Source organism: Parasteatoda tepidariorum, chromosome 10, assembly GCF_982258835.1.
Source record: "Parasteatoda tepidariorum strain Cologne lab strain chromosome 10, Ptep-v5.0, whole genome shotgun sequence".
Lineage (NCBI taxonomy): Eukaryota > Metazoa > Arthropoda > Arachnida > Araneae > Theridiidae > Parasteatoda > Parasteatoda tepidariorum.
This window is the reverse complement of record NC_141764.1, coordinates 35796227-35811207: the sequence shown is the minus strand read 5'-3', so window position 1 is coordinate 35811207 and position 14981 is coordinate 35796227. Positions and strand designations below refer to the sequence as shown.

The window sequence follows — 14981 nt, the reverse complement described above, 5'->3', positions numbered from 1 at the left end:
CCAGAGTTTATTCACGACGCATGGCATAAAATTAATAATTTTTAATGCCGTTTATACCTGACTTGTTTACAATGTTTTTTAACTTTAAAAATCAAAGTTGCAGGATTGGAATTCTTTAGCAGAATTTATTCATAACGCATGTCATAAAACTATTAATTCTTAACTCCGTTTATACCTGACTTGTTCACAATGTTTCTTTCATATTTGCTTAGTAAAATTTAATATATTTATACTCACAAAGCTTATTTCTCAAAAAAATAATAATAAACGGGTTATATTTAACTTTGTGTGGATATACTATACTTCTTCTTATTACCTAATGAAAATGTTTGTCAACACTATACACTGTTAGAATTTTCTCGAAAAAAAAAATGGTTAAATAACAATTTATTTAAATGTTGCTTTACCTTATACAAATAAAACAGTCAAATAACTATAAATTAGATGGTATTCAAACTGTTAACTGTGAGAAAAACCATTTAATAATTGCTTTCCTCTGATACGATTAAATAACTAGAATATTATCGCACCAACTAGGCCCACCAAGTGAAGCCACTCTGTTCCTTGCATATGGGTACATATTATAGTCTGGAGAACTAATCTGCAAATCACCGCAATATGTTCTCCATTTCCTTTAACACACGAAATGTGGGCTATTGGGACGCAATTCTCTTATTCACGCGTAGATGATAGCACTATAAAGCTGAACAATTATCTCAAATGGCCAATTAAATTTCTTTTTTCTCTACTGTTTTGAAGTACTGTTTTTACTGTTGTTAATTGTAAATGGTTAAAAACCGTATAGTTTTGTATTCATATTTTTTTTATCGTAAAAGATGTAACCGGTTTCAAAATCATCAAGGTAAATAATGGTCTCTACCGTAAACTTTTAGTTTATTTGGATGGATTGACTGCTGTCGGTTATGTTACCATAATTTTGGAATGAAAATTCCAATCAGAGTTAAAGTTTTAAAAGAATAGTAATCTTAAACTGTTGTAAAAGTAGACAGCGGTAATATATGGATACAATGACAAGTCACAAACACTATCAAGATTTGTAGTGCTTGCCAAAGTTTAAAGATTGCAAAGATTTAAAGAACTACCTTTGAAACTAATTCAATAAGACGTTCATCCCCAACTCCAAAGGTTTTAATAAATATTTTTTTAATCCGTTTTATTAATTTCGTTGAGCGCTTAAAATGTTATATACTCTCTAAAAAAATAAAACTAGAATTAAACATAAATCATGATAGCAATCTTAAAATTTAAGTATTTCACATGTCTTTTAAAGGAATTTTATGATTTTAATATTCGCAAAACTTATTAATCCTTATGCTTTTCAATTCTTGGATCAAAGTTTTCTTCATCTGTATATTTGCATTCTAGGCGATGTTCGTGTTAACCAGCATCCTGCTCTTACATCTCTAACAACCATTTGGGTGCGACAGCATAACAGAATCGCAGAAGGTCTTCAGGTTGTTAATCCTCATTGGGATGACGACACATTGTTTTGGGAGACCAGGTATGTCTCATGCATTACATAACGATAACAATTAATAATGTGCCATGTGTTAGATTTTAATTAATAATGTATCAATGTATGAGGTATCAATTAGCAATTTTATTGATTTTCTGACACTTCTATGTCCATCATGTCGAATGCAGTTTTCTGATTGTTAGCTTTGTCATCTAGCTGCAAAAAATTCATATCCTTGCTGACTATAGGGCGGAATTCAGCTGAATTTTCGCAATTACGATGGCTAACTTAAGCCAATCAGAAGCCTGTATTTTTGTAAACATATCGCATTTTGCAATACGTAAAAATGCAGGCTTTTGATTGGTCAAATTTGTCCATCGAAATTGCGAAACTTTAGCTGAATTCCGCTCTAGAAAGCCATGGATTTACGAAATATTGATTTTTTGTATTCATACGATAGATTAGTGAAGCTAACATAAAATTGACGGATTTTACACTGTGCTGATATTTTGTTCAAAAAAAGTTCATTAAAGAAAGAAACCTAAAATAAACTTTCGATTCGATTTGGGGGCCCCCTCTGATGTGGGGCCCGGGGCAACTGTCCCGTATGCCCCTGCCTTTGTCAGGCTCTGTCACTATAATAAAACGACTAATAAGACGTTATACATGTCAAACATGCAGGCGTATAGAAACGAGTTTTAGTGAACGAGCACTTTTTCTGTTGCTGTGTGTTTTTCTTTTTTCAAACGGTATTTTTGAATATAATGAGATACTGCAATATAATAAGACGCTACAATGCATGCAACAGTACTATATAGACGTCTTTTAGTGATACTAGCACTGCTTCTCTTGAAGTGTGCTTATCTTTCTCCAAATGGTACTTTTGAATGTACTAGATTGTCACCTGATATGTCAAATAGGAATTGCGAGGAGTGCCAATCTTTTCCGTATGCTTATCTCACCCCGACTCATCTTTATCATGTCAAAGATTTGACTTCCATTAAACTAAACTCAGCGGCGCGACAACCTGTAGAGGGCCATGGTCTACTGTACCCATCTCAATTTTCTTGACCTTTGGGCTCTGAGGTGCAAGAACAGATGTTCCGGTTGGGTGACCAGCCCAATTCGGAACCCCCAGTTTTTAGCTCCCAAGCATGCCTGGTACTCATTTTATCGACCCACTGAAGGGATGAAAAGTTGAGTCAACCTTGTCCGGCCCAAGGATCGAACCAGGGATCTGTGTGCACGACAGCGCGAAGCACTACCACTCAGCCACCGGGCGTCTTGACTTCCATTGCCATTGGATAAACTTGCAAGGTTTTTGTGGTCTTTCTCACCATGCAATTGATGAGGAGCGAAATGACTGGAAAACAACTTCTAAAAGACGCGTTTGTTCCTTTGTCAATTATTGTTTCTGAGAGAAATTTAAAATTTCGACAAATAAATAAATAATAAAAGATATAGTACGTTATGGGTAACAAATAAATAGAGTAAATGTAAAATATATTTTTTTGTAATTTTTTGTTTTTGTTTTACGTTATAAAGCAAAGATGACTGCGAAACTATCATCTGTATATAAATTTCATGTAAGAAAATATTTGTAATTATTATTCTCCCCATGAAATACAATGTATGGAATGTATTGTATGGAATGAATGTACATTGTATGAATTGTTTTTTAGGCGTATTTTAGGCGGTCAGATGCAAAAGGTCGTGTTCGGAGAATACTTACCGACAGTTCTGGGATCTCACTACATGGACTTCTACAGTTTGTGGGTATTGGAGAGCGGTTTCACGCAGTATAATTCCAAAATGGAGCCAACAATGATTAACGAATTCTCTACAGCAGCTTACAGATACGGTCATTCTCTAATTGATGGTCTCTTCAGCGAGATTCAGGAACATTCTGGTCACATATCTGGTATTATGTTGAGAAATTACTTCTTCTTCCCCTTCGAACTCTACGATGGACAGTTGGACCCCCTCATGAAAGGTTTAACTCTCCAGCCTTCCCAGAAAATGGATCCATATTTTGTGCCAGATGTCAGAAATTTCTTATACAGGTATTGTAGAATTGTGTATTTTGTTTGTTATGTTGTATTAATTACGTAAAAATGATTAGGGGGTATTGAAAAAAAAATTAAATTCTCGAATTTGGAACATCTATATGTAGAAAAGTTGCTTTCTACAGAATATATTTAAAATACGAAACCTCTGTTAAATCAATTTATAACTACAGCTGCCAATATTACTTCAAATTTCAAACATTTCATGTATTTGGCACGAAACGGATACAAACAGATGGATTAAAAAATAATCATGAAGATTTAAATTCACAAATCGTTGAAAATAAATTGTAAAAGAATGAAACTTAATTAGATGAATGCAATGCAAAAAGTGGTTAAATTTACGGAAAATAACTGTCAGCTGGTGTGCCAGTATAAAACCATTATTTTACAGAAAAATACTGTCATTTAAAAACAAGCGCTTGTTTCTTAAGCATTGTTATTTAAACAAACAAACTCCGTTACAAACATGCTAACCAACAAATTCAGTTATTTAAATAAGAAATTCTATAAAATAATTATGTCAGCAGTGCGGTCGATGTGAGTTTTTTGCAGCATTCGTATGACCAGTCGACGTTGGGATTCGAACCTGGGATACCTCACTGGAAGGAGAACGATCTGTCCTCTGCACTACCACAGCGCGAGTGTCTCAATAAGAAGAATGATCTCTTATTTAAAAATGTTTAAAACCATAGTAACCCATCCGTATAAAAATGTTTGTCAACTTAACTTACCAAAAAATTACATCTAAAAAAATATAATAATCAGGTAGACAATAAAATTTGACATTAAAATCGAATCACAGTTTTATTTATGCGATGTTCAAAACCACAAAAAAATTGCTATCTATCAGTATAGAAAATAATGGTAAAATGATTTGAAAAAAAAATACGGTAGAATTACCTTACGGTAAGCGAGACTGCAAAGCAAAATCTAGAATTTGAACTGACGGATTTAACCCGATTAGGATTAGGATGAAAAACAGAGAATAACCGCGTAGCCAACAAACCAGTTTAAACTGTTAAATATACAGAGAAAGCCCGTAAAAAGAACTGGAATTTTTTTTTTACCGTCCGTGGATAACGGACGGTAAATCTGATTTTTTTTTCTTCCTTCAAATAGTTTTTTTTTCGATGAAAAATATTTTTTCCTTATGTAGAATCTACAGAAAATTTTTACAGTGTCTGAATATGACGTAAGAGGAACTTATGCTTTGAAGTGAGCTTTGTTCTCGTTAACTTGACATTATAATTTCCCTGATAATTTCGATCCAAAAACTTAATTAAACCCGTAAGCTAATATAAAACTAATTTTTTCTCCTAATAACTTATTTAATTGCTAATAAACCATCAACACCTTTTGAAAATCAGGGCAATTTAATTTTATTTATAAGTTTTGCGTAAATTATTTACTTCGCATATTTGATTGTGGATATCAAACAGACAGTAAAAGAATTCTCAAAAAATAACAAATTAAAATTGTGATTTTAATTTTGAACTAATATGACTATTTAAATTATTATACTCTGTAAAAACATTCGGGACGAAATTACGGTATAAAGTATTTGCACTTAGGGTGTAATTTAATTGGAATGATTCAGCGATTTTATTGTAATTATTACTATTAAAATAATTATATATCAGTTTTTTGTTCCATAATATGATTCGATAAAAATGAATTTTATTACCTTAATTTGATCCGAAATTTTTTACATTATTCAATAAACAGTTATTTTTTTGCTTTAATTTTATTCTTATAAAATTAACTAATATAACTTTTTACTAAACTTAAGACCTTTAAATTCAAAATTGTTATAATTAGATTAATTTAATTTAATTTAAAACCATTTAACTGAATGTCGTTATAACATGATGATTATTTTATTGATCTCTCAGGCGGCGAGGAAACTCAACAGGATTAGATTTGGCTGCCTTCAACATACAAAGAGGTCGGGATCATGGTGTTCAAGGCTATACTAGCTATATTCAATATTGTTTTGGAGTTGAAGTCAAGAAGTTCGAAGACCTCGATAGGTTTATGACACCCGAAAGAAGGAAGAAGTTACAAGATATCTATCAGTAAGCAAACATGCATTTTTAGTGCATTTCTTAAAAATAATTTCTATATCAAATGAATTATTATAAGATTGATGGGTTGAAATTTCCCAAAACATTGAACCATGGCTCCGTTAGTTAAAGAAAAATTGAATTTCATGAAACAATACTTTAAAGAATTTCTATAATATTAGATTTCATGAAAACAATATTACTTTTATGAATTTGTGAAATATTGGATTTTATAAAAATAATACTCCTATGAATTTGTATAATCTTGGATCTCATGCGAACAATAATACTTTTATGAATTTGTAAAATATTGGATTTCATAAAAATAATACTCCCATGAATTTGTATAATCTAAGATTTCATGAGAACAATAACACTCTTATGAATTTGTAAAATATTGGATTTCATAAAAATAATACTCCTATGAATTTGTATAATCTAAGATTTCATGAGAACAATAACACTCTTATGAATTTGTAAAATATTGGATTTCATAAAAATAATACTCCTATGAATTTGTATAATCTAAGATTTCATGAGAACAATAACACTCTTATGAATTTGTAAAATATTGGATTTCATAAAAATAATACTCCCATGAATTTGTATAATCTAAGATTTCATGAGAACAATAACACTCTTATGAATTTGTAAAATATTGGATTTCATAAAAATAATACTCCTATGAATTTGTCTAATATTGGCTTTCATGAAAACAATAATATTCTAATGAATTTGTATTATGAAGTAAAAATAATTATATAAATTTTAAACACGGACTTGAAATGGCATAAGAAGGTTTCTATTTGTACACGGAGAAAGAAATTCCGGTTAAGTTACAATATCGTATGATAATGACGTTTCTGGTAATATATTGTATTCATATATTGTAACTATATTTGAGCATTTCTATCAAATTTATCCCACATTTTACAGATAATATCTTTTGAATTTTTTGAATTTTTAAATAAAAATTTGCGATTTTTCCAATGTAAAACTTATGCTAATTTTGTTTTTAATTTAGTTCGGTTCATGATATTGATCTATATACTGGAGGTACATCAGAAAGCCATGTTCCAGAAGGTGTTGTAGGCCCAACATTTGCATGCATTATTGGTATCCAATTTTATCATCTTAAATTCGGGGACAGGTACTACTTCGAACATCATGGTGAAACAGGATCTTTTTCATTGGGTAAAAGGATAATTTGTATTAGTTTATGCATTATTTGTTTCTATTGCAAAGATTTTTTTCGATTTTTTTTCAATTAGTTTAGAAAAAATTACATATGTTTTGACCTGTCTAATTCTGAGAAATTTTGCACCAAGTGTAAGATAATACCCAAAAATTAATTTGTAATTTTATTTCAAACTTTTTAATATTTCTAAATTTGAAAAATTATAAAATAAATTTGTTATTTTTGGTAATTTTTCTTAAAAAAATGATATTATATGTAAAAAAATGTTTATCCCTTTTATATATATATATATATATATATATAAATCAAAAAAAAAAAAACAACAAATTTACAAAAAACTATAATCCAACTGTCAGCATATACATTTTCACCAATATATAAATATATATATTGGTCAAAATATATTTTTTCTATAAAGTTATAAAATTAAGCAAAAAATTATGTTTGTTTTAAATAAAAAATAATTCTGTTGATTTCTCAATTCCTTTAAGCTAGAATGGCTTTGAAAAAAACATATTTTATTGCCCATAAAAATTGTTTCACGTCTTTAATATGATTTTTATGACTTAAATCATACGCGCAAAACGCCATAGTGTCTTTCTTTCTGCAAATTTTAGCTCGAAACGAAACTAATTTGTCAAAGTTTTCCACACAAGTAATTGTATTTAAATAATTTCTGCATCTATGATAAACTCCAGTAAAAAATTCTAAATCCCCAGTTAAGATTTAAGTAAGATATGGGAAGTAGAAAAAAATTGTACATTGATGCTTTTTCGATGAAATTAAAACCATCTAGACTCCTTAAACTCGAATTTTTAAAGAGTTCAGCCTATGTGGCTATAAGAATTAAAAACATTGTGAAAAATAATAATTGAAACTTAAATGCTGCTGTTTAATTTCAGCAAACTTCTCTTTTTCTTTTCGTCAATCTTCATTAAAGTAAGGTATTATGCGCTAAAAGGATGCGTACCATAGAACAAATTAAATGCATTGGTACTGCTGAGTGAAAATTCTGAATCACATTACGGTGAAAGGTACAGACACTCAGGAAGACGGTACCTTTTACAATAAAATTCATTTTTAACGGAACATGCAAGAGAGATTTCCAAAAATATTTGATTTCATTATTTAACCTGATAGTAGTCTTATATTTTTTGAAAGATAACATAAAAAATAGTTTTAAACTATATGCACTACTTTTTTGCAAACCGACTCATTTCAAATTGTAAATTATTTTATGGTTAGAATATATCATAATACGAACTGGAAAATAGGCTAAATCCTGGATAAATTATGAAATTATCATTAAAATTTAAAATCATAATGAAATTTCAGTTCGAGTGGTGCAAATTGAGTTAAAAATATGCTTTTAGCAGACAAATCTTTAACCAATTATGCGAATATGAATGGAATTGCAATAATTGTACTACGAAGATTTAACATTTCATTGTAATAAAAATCATTATGAAATACTTATATATGTTTTTTGCTTACAGAACAACTGGAATCTATTAAGAAATCACCATTAGCCAAAATTGTTTGTGAAAATACGCATCTTCACGAAATTCAACAATACGCGTTTAGGTTCCCATCTACAGCGTAAGTATCACAAATTAATATTTTCAAGTCTGTTTAACAGCACAGTTTAAGCTATTTGAAAAAGTCAACGATGTCCAAAATATAAACCATTTTTAAAGCTATGTTTAAATATTTCGCGTACGCATATAATGTAATGTAACCCTAATGCAGCGTATAAGCTTATTTACAGCATTTACAGCAATCGAGCATTTCAATAAGATGGAAATAATTCTAAATTAGATTAACAGTTTTCAAAAATATAAAAAAAGGAAAATTTTAGCAGCACGTCTATGTGCTGGGCATAAACTTTTTTTCCCCAGAGTTCTTGATTATAGAACAAAATTTTCCCCACAGATGGTGCTGCTGGTATTAAACTTGTAAATTAATGAATGATAGTAAAATTCCTTTCACAATATTTAAAAGTCTTTTAAAAATATGGAAATAAAACTACAATATTTTCATTATGTCTTATCTGTCTTCTGGTGTATTCTCATTGCAGGCGATTCGCATATGCGGTCGCACATCTATGCGATTAGTATATACGCGAACAGTTTATTTTATATGTATTTCCTAAACACACCTGTCTAGGGCAATCACATGCAGTGTGGTTGGTCTTTTGTCACATAAGTAACCACTGGACAAAATTAGCTTTTCTAGATCAGTAGAAAAGATTTGCAGTGCCAGTGACATCTGTCGAAACCTTTTTGAATTAAAACCGGAGCTCTAGAAAGTAAAATTTAGATCTGGTGCATAAATTTTGCAATTTGTTTTGCTTGATTTTTCTTTTAACTTTAACAGTTTTTCGTTATAAATTTCTGTAATAACCTTTCATTTAGGACAATCTGTACTTTCCCTAAAAAACTTTTTCAAAAATTCTGTAAGGTATCATAAATATGGTAATTTTTGATAAATCATTAATCAATTTTTCAAACGCGTAGATTATAAACGTCAATAGATAAATAAAAACCAGATATTCAACGGTATTAGATAAATAAAAACCAGACATTTTTCAGTCAACATTCTGTTCATATTTATGTGTCATTAAAAATACCGTAACATCCTTTTTAAAACACGCGAAAACGAACATTCTGATCTCTTTCACCATTTTGTTATCTTTTTATCGAATTATTCAGTTCCGAGTGACTTATTTCATGTTTTCATTCAAGAAAAGCTTACATTTCCGTTTATTTAAATTAATTTTTGCAATTTTGAAAGAAAGAAATATCAATGAAAAATTTATTGTAAGAAATAAAAATCAAGTTCATGTGATATTGATTCGCATCATTAGATATGGGTTTTTTAGTTTTGTTTGCACTTATGTGTCAACATATTAGTAATATATAAAACGGCATGCATCACAATTTTATCAGATTTCCGTATAGCAATCACCAATTACATATTAATATCGAGATTAAACGATTGAGAGTTCATTAATGCGTGACAATATGTGACTGACATATTGTCTCTACATAGAATAAGAAACCGCAATGTTTCAAAATTTGTAAAAAATCAATAAAGAGGAAATGCATTGTGAATATTAAATAGCTATGGGGAGACATGCCTCTCTGGAAATGAAATGGAATACAATTATGTATGAAGGTCACGGTTAGGGGTACAGGACTATAATTTCCGCTACAATGTAAGAATTAAGAAGCATTCCCACCGAATTCCGTACCTCCGATAGAATAAGCCGTACCTGATAAGTTTCTCAAGGTAAAATATATTTAACCAATCAGGTTTTCATATTTCTGGTTGACGGTGATCGGAGGTGTGTGTAACCGCACACGGTGAGAATACTTATAGTTTTGATATTTTTAAATAACACAAACTTTTACATAATTGCCACGTGATTCTCCCAGTATAAGAAACTTAAAAAATAAAATTGGAATGGTATTTTTTTTTTTGCATGAATAATGGCGACACTAGGTGGAGATGAAGAAAAGAGTGTTTTATAAATTTTCGAGGTGTAGCATTTCAACTCTACTGAACATGGTTTATCCACTACGAGAAAGCAGAAAATGCACAGTGATTTATTTGTATGCTATATTTTAATATCGCCCTATTCCCGTCAAATACAACATTCCCAGTTCCATTTTATGTTCTTTACTGAGCGGATTAAAAAAATAGTGTTGTTTTAAACTCAACTCTACTACTGAAATATACATAAACTGCACCATTTAAATATTATGATCGCTTGATTTAAAACTTCCCCAGGAAAAGTTGAAGTTTTTTAAAGTTTCAAAAAGTATCGTCATTAGATATTATGTAAATAACCATACATTGTACTAAATATGTTTTCAAACCATCTTTGCATAAGAAATTTTTTTTATCAGAATGTTTTTAAATTAAATGCAAAATTCTCGATAGCAACGCTCGAATACCCCACGAACCACTCACAGAAAAAAAATCCTCCCCCCCCCCCTCAGTTTCTTGTTTACACGATTATATCCGCAAAAGTAGTGCTTTCTAATATTGTATCAATATAGCCAACACAAAATATATCAATACAATAGTGTGAGGAGCAATCCAAAAAAAATTTTTTTTACAAAAAATTTTCAACAAATGAAATAGAACACATTAAGTAAAAATATCACGTAAGAACAGGAAATAAAATATAAAGAAAAAACAGAATAAAGCATGAAACGAAATCTAGAAAGCGAGTGGCGAATTTAAATGAACTTACATAAACGGGAAATTTTTCAAGAATGATTTGAAATATTTTCGTAACAAGTTTGCCAGATTGAAAATATGAAACCAAAAGCGCAAATTGAGGTAAAAGCGCAAATATAGCGGTTTTGTATTAAAGTGCATTCTTACTGCAGTACAGATGTGCGTTTGATTTGTTAGTTACCAAGGATGGGCCCGAAAATGGATGTGCGGAAGGTAATATTATACTGGGTAATTTAAAGAAGTTGACAATTAATAATTTTAGAAAATTAACACTTATTTAAGAAAAAAAAATAGAAAAGAGAAAGAAACATGAATTGCCTGTTTTTCACATAATTTTAACCACGGATTTGCACATGGTAAAAACTATATAAATTAGCAAAGAAATTTTTTAGTAAATTTATTTACAATATACAATTAACTCAGTGATTTTATATAGAATTTAATTACTTTAGTATATATATATATATATATATATATATATATATATATATATATATATATATATATATATATATATATATATTAGTTGACGTATTTTATAAATATAACAACGTAGCGAAATGAAAGAGATTTTAAATGCAATAAAAAAAATTAAAAAAAACTCAGCCATGTGTCCGGTCTGGTAGCATTTAAAAGGGGAAGGAAGTGAATGTTGGAAACCGATATTTTGAAAAATTACCTTTCACAAATCTTTTTCAACTGAATTAGTTTCATTATATATTTGTTCTAAACTTTATCGGGAATTTGGACTAAGGTTAAAAGAATAAAAATAAATAAAATACTGCTAGGAATAAAAGATAAATAAAATAAGAATTAGCCCAGTTATCTCCACGTCATTGCGTCATGGTTACGAGTGATAGATACAGGTTTTATCTAAAACGGAACTTTAAGTATTTTCTCGGAGAATATGGGGGTATAGCTCAGTGGTAGAGCATTCGACTGCAGATCGAGAGGTCCCCGGTTCAAACCCGGGTGCCCCCTGTATTTTTATTACCCTTCTTAACTGAAGATTAATACACAGAAAATTGTATGAAGGTTTAAGATACTAATTAAAGTACCAATTAAACAAACATAAAAATTCTAATTTGATTTTTTAAATGTAATTTAATATAAAATTCGATTAAACGAAAAATTAGGAAATAAAATTATTTCAAAATTTTATTTTGTTCAAAACAAAATTTGAGTTTACTGATTTCTTTATCTATAAGCAAAATTTTCATTAGCAAATAGTCGATGTAAACAAGACAGAAAAACTCAATTTAAAAATTTGAGTGAGTTGATGTGGGGGTATAGCTCAGTGGTAGAGCATTCGACTGCAGATCGAGAGGTCCCCGGTTCAAACCCGGGTGCCCCCTGCTAATTCCTTTTTCCATTAACTAAACATTTCCGCACAGAATATTTCACGAACGCCTAAGAAACTATTTAATGAGCCACAATGAAACAAAAATAAAAATTTTGCTTTCATTTTTAAATGATACAATTGAATAAAAAAGAGCATAATTGATTTTATAATTTTATTTTATTTACAACATACAGATGCAATTGAAAAAATACAAAATGCATTTCTGCTTAGACATCGAGAAAAGTTCATATTAACAGATCCATTTCTGAACCTTTATTTGTGCTTTTCACGTTGTTTTGTTTTATTCATTCTTAGCAAAGAATACTCTTACTGCATTTTCAATTAAAATCAAAAATGTTTCAAGAACTCTAATATCTTATAATTTATAATATATGAATTGTTGAATCTAATCAAAATCTGAATTCTAAATATCAGAATTTTTTTTTTTTATCTGACGAATTACTTGCTATATTTTTTCCTGCTTATCCTTATTTTTATGATTTTTTTTAGTGGTCAATAAGGACACTAAATTAAAAATCAAGGAGTTAAAAATATCACTGCTTATATTATGTCAATCTTATTGGCAATCTTAAACTACTCCCCTTAACTTGAAGAAAATTCCGATTTTTCACTCTTTAATTACGATCTTTACGATCTTTAAACTGCTTAAACAACAGTGTAATTACAGTGCAGTTTAAAGATCGTAATTTAAAATTACACTATCTTTAAACTGCACTGTAATTAAAAAATTGTTTTTGTATGTAGTTGAAACAATTTTTGCTCTTGAGGTAAAATAAAATTTTTTATTATGCATGAAGTCACGTTTTTCATTTACTTTTTCCTTGTTTTAGTTTTATTTATTTATTTATTTATTCATTATTCATTTACTAACAACAATTATTTTCATTCCAATCGAATCAATTTATGGCTTCAGTGCAAAAACATTTGGTTCAAAAAACAAGCATATTATACAGTAATATATTCGCACTAATTCTTGTTATTTTGCCAATTTTATGCATTTTTCTCATGATAACTCCAGTTTCGAACTTAAACACTTAGTTAGTTTAATTCAACACCAAAAATGGTAGCAAAAATACAGTGTTGGTGTTCGAAATTCCAAAGTTAAATAACTTTAGTTTAAACTGTATAGCTGTGTGAGAATATTTCAACTGAACAATAAAAAATAGGTAAATGAAAATGCATAAAATAATAGTGTTTTGCTAATTGCAATACTAATTTTCTTTTTCCTTTCAGAAACCCTGTGACACATTGCAGTGAATTGCCAGATATCGATTTGAGCTTATGGGCAGATTACGGCCACAAAAAGAAAAAGTAAACTCCAAAAACAAATATAGCTATAAAATGAAAGAATAACCTCAAAGTAACCGTGCAAATAAGCCATAATTTAAGGATACATACGTGTGCTTGTAAACTAATTATATTCCATCTTACTTTGAAAGAACATCACGAGGCACCTGTATTCAAGATATACTGGCGAAACAGGATGGACTCAAAATATCTAGTCTACTATAACAAATGCTTAGATTACCTGCCAAGTTGTTTGATAGTAAGAATTTACGGATACCACTGTGAGAGAATATTCGCCAAAAATGCTATGAACTATGGTTTGCTTTAGTTAGTTGTTATCGTTCTCATTGTGGTCCGTAATTTGAATGTATCATAAAGAAAAGTTAAAATTTTAACCAAGTATTTTAGGGTAAAGATTTATGAAATTTGTTTTGTAAATGATGTTGCGCCAAGAGAATAGTTCAGTGTTTTTATTTGATGTTGATCCTACCTAAAAGCAGAAATGTTAAAATAATTTTAAAAGGTATTATAATCTAACTTTGGATAGGCATATAATGGGGAAAATATATATACTAACTTAAAATGTTTAATAAATTGAACAAATTAAATAAAAGATGATATTGGGTTTAAAAATAAATATTTGATTGACTAAATTCCACGTAAGGAATTTCAATTTACAATAAAATTGAAGAATTAAAGAATGAAGAAAATGTCCTCTCTCTCTCTCTCTATATATATATATATATATATATATATATATATATATATATATATATATATATATATGCGCATACATGTATAAAGTTTCTATTTATTTTTCATGTAAATTTTTATGCTTACTGCTTACTGCTTTTGATTTGGCAATTACTTTCTCTTTTTATGAATTGTTTTGATTCAACATTTTCTATTGATTAAGCAGCATTTATATTTAACGATTAACTTTGACAAATTTCGATAAAGTTATGTTAGAAATAAACTAATAAACTTTTAGTTTACTAATATCAATGTTGTGACGTAAAATTTGGAAGAATAATTTATTTCGTTGCTGCTATTGCAATCATTTGCATACCATTTATAATTATGAATACTTAAAACACAGTACATCAAGCTTTTTTATGAACCATTGTGTATTATTTGATAATATACTTATTTTTTTTGAAAAAGAAAAAAAACTTTCAATTTTTAGATTAATTGGCAATGAGCTAAAAATTACTCTAAATTTTGTTGGGTCTCAATTATTAATTTTGTACTTTATATGCTATTTTGATAATTGTAT

The 14981-nt window shown here is 29.1% G+C and overlaps 1 protein-coding gene and 2 non-coding genes across 5 annotated transcripts in view; all 3 read left to right on the top strand.

Moving 5' to 3' along the window:
- LOC107449062 (immunomodulatory peroxidase) overlaps window positions 1–13874 on the top strand; it is a 76837-nt gene extending 62963 nt beyond the window's left edge. For all 3 annotated transcript variants that reach the window (XM_071184529.2, XM_016064481.5, XM_016064480.5), the window contains exons 9-14: window positions 1387–1522; window positions 3160–3540; window positions 5439–5621; window positions 6634–6803; window positions 8304–8406; window positions 13652–13874. In XM_071184529.2, the coding sequence (XP_071040630.1) occupies window positions 1387–1522; window positions 3160–3540; window positions 5439–5621; window positions 6634–6803; window positions 8304–8406; window positions 13652–13733 (1055 nt within the window). In that variant the 3' untranslated portion in view covers window positions 13734–13874. The remainder of the gene's footprint in view (window positions 1–1386; window positions 1523–3159; window positions 3541–5438; window positions 5622–6633; window positions 6804–8303; window positions 8407–13651) is intronic.
- TRNAC-GCA (transfer RNA cysteine (anticodon GCA)) lies at window positions 11965–12036 on the top strand. The gene has a single exon. It is a non-coding gene; the product is annotated as a tRNA-Cys (tRNA).
- Window positions 12339–12410, top strand: TRNAC-GCA (transfer RNA cysteine (anticodon GCA)). The gene has a single exon. It is a non-coding gene; the product is annotated as a tRNA-Cys (tRNA).
- Window positions 13875–14981: the final 1107 nt, after the last annotated feature.